General features: G+C 48.2%; 1 protein-coding gene across 1 annotated transcript; it reads right to left on the minus strand.

The window, feature by feature from the left end:
- Positions 1 to 343: 343 nt before the first annotated feature.
- On the minus strand, positions 344 to 4,432 carry LOC123062115 (CBL-interacting protein kinase 19). The gene is made up of 2 exons (XM_044485461.1): positions 2,656 to 4,432; positions 344 to 705 (listed from the first exon to the last, which is right to left on the minus strand). The coding sequence occupies exon 1, from the start codon at positions 4,230 to 4,232 to the stop codon at positions 2,664 to 2,666; it is 1,569 nt and encodes a 522-aa protein (XP_044341396.1). The 5' UTR covers positions 4,233 to 4,432; the 3' UTR covers positions 344 to 705; positions 2,656 to 2,663.
- Between the last annotated feature and the right edge of the window lie 563 nt (positions 4,433 to 4,995).

Genomic DNA, 4,995 nt, shown 5'->3' on the forward strand with positions numbered 1-4,995 from the left:
CGCTTTCGTGGCCGAACGCCGGCCCCTCCTGTCCCCCGCGCCCTGCCCCAGCCCGAGCAGCCGACGGTCGACCACGCGTGCCGACCTGCCGAGGTAGGCCATGGCCATCCATCATCACCTACGCCGTGCTGCTCAGTGCTCATTCACGTGCGCGGCAGCGACGACGATGCCTCGTGCGTGCCATTTCCATGGACGGACAGCGCAGGTCCGAGGCAATGGCAGGGATCTGGACTTCTGCACACAATTATGCGGATCAGAGAATGCAAGATTCGGAATCCAAGCACGTCTGCATGTGCCTGGTGGCCAAAGGTTTGTGCATGCATGCGATGCATGTTGCACCCAATTTATTCCTCAATCAGTTCGGTCCTTGAATTAACGATTACCCAAAATTATTCGGTTCTGCTGATTAAACCAGCAGCGGGAGTACATACACAATCATCAGCTAATTAAGTAGAGAAAATACAACATTTAAACAGCAGCTAGGGCGACACCATATACAGCCACAATCTAGCTCCGTCTCGGATAACATTATGTATGCTCTCCAGGGTTAACCAAGTAACCGCGCTCATCATCGTCAGTGCCCGAGACTACAAGAACTCTTGCTCCTGTCAAGTTGCACCCGACTCCAGTTTCTTTCTAGCTTGGAGAGTCGCTCCCCCTATCCCCGTTAGCTCTAGGGGCGGTGGCGCCTGTTACCTTCAAGGCCTGCATCAAGCAAAGAAATGAATGTTACCTCCCAGTACATCAGTTAGAGCATGTACTCCCTCCGTTCCTAAATACTTGTCTTTCTAGGCATTTCAACAGGTGACTACATACGGAGCAAAATGAGTGAATCTACACTCTAAAATATGTCTACATACATCCGTATGTAGTAGTCATTTGAAATGTCTAGAAAGACAAATATTTAGGAACGGAGGGAGTACAATGCAATATGCTTATACATGGGGGGCAATTCACATACTTCAACACATCACATTCACCTCAAAATTGGAAAATTCAAGCCCCTACAATGTATATATGTACCATAAGAAAACCCTCAGCCTTCAGGTGAGCAATCAACCACAGTTCAACGTTTGGATGCTAAGGGTAGTGTTTGGTCGGTGGTCTAAAACCAACCCTACCGATTTTTTGGTAATTGTTCGGATGGGTGCCAAATTTTTCGCATGCCCAAAACCCCGGTTCATTTTTCTTGCCAGCATTTGCCAAATTCTAGCTACCCAAATATTTGGTAGGCTAGGCTTGGCTCAAACCAAAGATGTCCCAACAAATTCCGGAAGTGCTTCTCAAATGAAGGTCGACCAGAATAATAACAAATCTTGCAGGAACACCCTGGTGTTAGCTTCAGCTCTATATGAAAGCTCTATATATTCTATCTGAGTAAAGTCATGGATCTATACCATCAATTTTGCCAGGCTGGATACAATGGAGGAGTAACTTTTAGAGTGTCGGGCAGTGGGTAGATATGTAAGGTTTGTCGAACTAACAACAAAAATTCAGCAGAACCGAATCATAATTGTGCACCCAACGTCCGGATCATATCAAGTGGTTAATAAGGATCTAACACGGTATGTTATCATCAATTACAGAGAAGGGAACAATAACTAAAACGTTTGATCGAGTGAGTACCATATAATTGATTATATTTGCTAGATATTTCCATAACTAGGATGCAATTATATCTATTTTTCTTTGCACCAAATTAAGTGGACAGAGTGCAGCAGACCTTTTAGCGGCCAGTTATTGTGATCGCAGACAGACACACACGTACCACACCACAAAAATCTATTGCTATTTAAATGTGGCTCCAGCCCCTCTCCTCTTCAGAGGTAAATATGAAAGCACAAAATCATGTGAAGCGCAGGTCTTTAGGTGAAAATAAAGGTGTTTCTACCCTTAATGAGTACTAACCAAGCAACCCCTCTGATTCTCCACTCTACTTAGGTGATGAAAAATATACATCCACGAAAATTTGTGGTAATGCATTGGAAAAAGGACCACTGTTGTATAATTGACAAGCTTTGTTGGAGAAATGCAGAACCACTCTGTCTCTCTCGAGCAAATATTGTGTGCTTATGCTTAAGGAACAAATGAAACAATTTGTAATCGTTTCAACAGCCACAAACTAGGTTGATTAGAACTACGAACAATCAATTTCACTTTGTTTTCATCAAGTACTCGTACATCTGATTAGAACTACGAACAATCAAATCAAAAACTATTTCAGATCTTTCTTGTGTGTAGTAGAGATTTCAATCGTTGACAGTTTTCAAAGGATGAGGTGAGTAGATCAAACTGCATCGGATTACAGATCAAAATCTTCCAATTACTTGTGTTAAAATTACAATTATTTGGTAGGAGAACATAATTAGCAAAAGAAAACATATATGGACAAAATTTGCAATTTTATGATACAGAAAGTTTAATCAGGTAAGAACAGTATTACCTAGCATGTGGTGCACAAGATAGAATCGATTGAGCATGCGATTTTAAGATGCAAAAACTACATACCCAAGTACTCCCTCCGTTCCAAAATAGATGACCCAACTTTGTATCACATAATACCATTTTCGACACAACATATCATGTTTGAGAAACACATTTTATTATTTAATATTTACCTCCAACAAAAAAGAAAAAGCAAGGAAAAAATAGTACCTTTCGGCCTACTCAGAAATGGTAGGTGTATTTGGAACTGGGACCATCTGGTGCACAAGATGCTGCATTCCTGGCTTCAGTTCCTTGTTGCAGAAATCATCATACTCTTCCTTATCCCCGGCCTTCTTTTTTACCTCCACTACTACAAGGGAGGGTGTGAGTTCAAAAATCTCCGCGCAGATTGTTAGTGGACCCTTGACCCCTTCCCTTGTGCCCTCCAGGCTCACCCGCCAATCCTTCTTCCGCACCGCGAAGCTCTTCACATTTGCGATCTCCTCCAATTTGGTTATAATGTCCGACATAGGTTCACTCGAGATGAATCTCACCTCGTCCCCTTTTTCCTCAAACAGCCCCGACAAGTTGAATCCCCTTGAGAATGATATGATGTCGAACGCATTAAGGCTAGCGGGGCGCGGGAGCGGCCCGCGGAGCCTGTGGCGCTCTTCAAATGACGATGTGGCAGGGCAGGACACGACTGATGCGTCGGACTCTGACCCTGAGTCGTCTCCATCAACTTCTTGTGGGGATGGAGATGGAGGTGGAGGCGGCAATGGTTGAGGAAGAGGGTCAGTGAGACCCAAGTCGAGCATATCATTCTCGGCATCTATGACGTTGTACAGCTGGTCGTCTTCAATATAGAACTTGACTGGCCGGAATCCTTTCTTGAACCACCGGTTCTCCATGACCTCCGGCAAGGTGATCCTGGTGCTTGGGTTTGTGTCAAGGAAACGCATGATCAGGCTAGTAAGGTCCTTGGAGAACCACCGTGGACACCGGAATTCTCCCTTGTAAACCTTACGGTACATGGCCATGAGGTTCTGGTCATGGAAAGGGAGGTATCCGGCCATGAGAACAAAGAGGATGACGCCGCAGGACCATATGTCGGCCTTGGCGCCTTCGTATCCACGGCGCGCGAGGACCTCGGGCGCGACGTAGGAGGGGGTGCCGCAGAAGGTGTGGAGGAGGCCGTCTGGGTGGAACGGGTCGGCGACGGCGGAGAGGCCGAAGTCGGAGACCTTGAGGTTGCCCGCCTCGTCGACGAGGAGGTTCTCCGGCTTGAGGTCCCGGTGGAAGACCCCGCGGGTGTGGCAGAATCCGACGGCGGAGATGAGGTGCTGGAAGTAGCGGCGCGCAATGTCCTCCTTGAGGCGGCCCTTGGAGACGCGGGAGAAGAGCTCGCCGCCGCGGACGAGCTCCATGACGAAGTAGATCTTGGTCTTGGTGGCCATGACCTCGAAGAGGTGCACGATGTTGGGGTGGCGCACGCGGCGGAGCACGGCGATCTCGCGCTTGATGTGCGAGACGAGGCCGCTCCGCACGGCCTTCTCCCGGTCGAGCACCTTGATGGCCACGCTCTCGCCGGTCTGCAGGTGCCGCGCGTGGTACACCTTGGCGAAGGTGCCCTTGCCCAGGACGCGGCCCAGCTCGTACCGCCCCATGAGCAGCCCGCGGGAGCCTGTGCCGCCTCGCTTGGCCGCCGCCGCCGCCGCCGCCGAGGAGGAGGAGGAGGAGGAAGGGGACGGCAGCCGCGCGGCCTGCGGCGACGGGTCACGCGGCGGCGGCTTGGTGGCCGCCATCGACGGGTGGTGGCGGTGGGCGGGGAGGCGAGGCGAAGGGGATTGGGTGGAGGTGGAGGTGGAGCAGCCGGCCTCGAAGGAGGTGAGCTTAACGGCTCTGCGGAAACTATTTCTCGTTTGCTTTGCTCTCCGCCTTCTCTATGGCTCTGCTCCGTGGAGCATGGTTGGGCTGGGGCTCTTCGCTTGGCTTGGGAGGGCAGATATTTTTTCCCCGGCTCCTCGCATTTTGTATTTTTATTATGGGCTTGTTTCACCCAATTGCTGGAGTCTCTTCGTGCACAGCTTTTGTGCCATATTTCGAGGGTTCTTTTTTGCGTAAAGCTCTGGCTGTTGCCAAGCAAAGCAAACGGTGGATTGGGAGCCGGTGTACCAGCTGTAAATAAGTTTGCCACACACAAAAGGAAGAAAGCTCCAGGGGTACTTTTGTTTTATAAGCAGCACTTTTATTATTTCACTGGAGTCATTCACAATTTACATGTGGAGATGATTTTTTTTTTGCGGGGTCACGTGGAGATGAAATTGACAACATACTCTCAGGGCTCAATTTGCTCACTAACTTCTCTCTCCAAATAAGAGTTGTATTTCTTTACTTTTAGATTTGTTTGTGCTTTTGCCCCGCAAAACCTTATATTAACATTATTATTGCATTTGCATTGCTTATATAGACGTGGTAGTTGCTTTATTTATAAAGCCAGACAAAAATCTATTTCAAGATAAGTTGTATTTCTGAACATTCAAGCGTTTGCGGTGTTAACAACGAGTC

The sequence above is a fragment of the Triticum aestivum genome, chromosome 3A, assembly GCF_018294505.1.
Source record: "Triticum aestivum cultivar Chinese Spring chromosome 3A, IWGSC CS RefSeq v2.1, whole genome shotgun sequence".
Taxonomy (NCBI): Eukaryota; Viridiplantae; Streptophyta; class Magnoliopsida; order Poales; family Poaceae; genus Triticum; species Triticum aestivum.

Bases quoted from the DNA above. Each gene is read 5' to 3' on its own strand.
- LOC123062115 (XM_044485461.1), bottom strand. From the start codon at position 4,232: ATGGCGGCCACCAAGCCGCCGCCGCGTGACCCGTCGCCGCAGGCCGCG.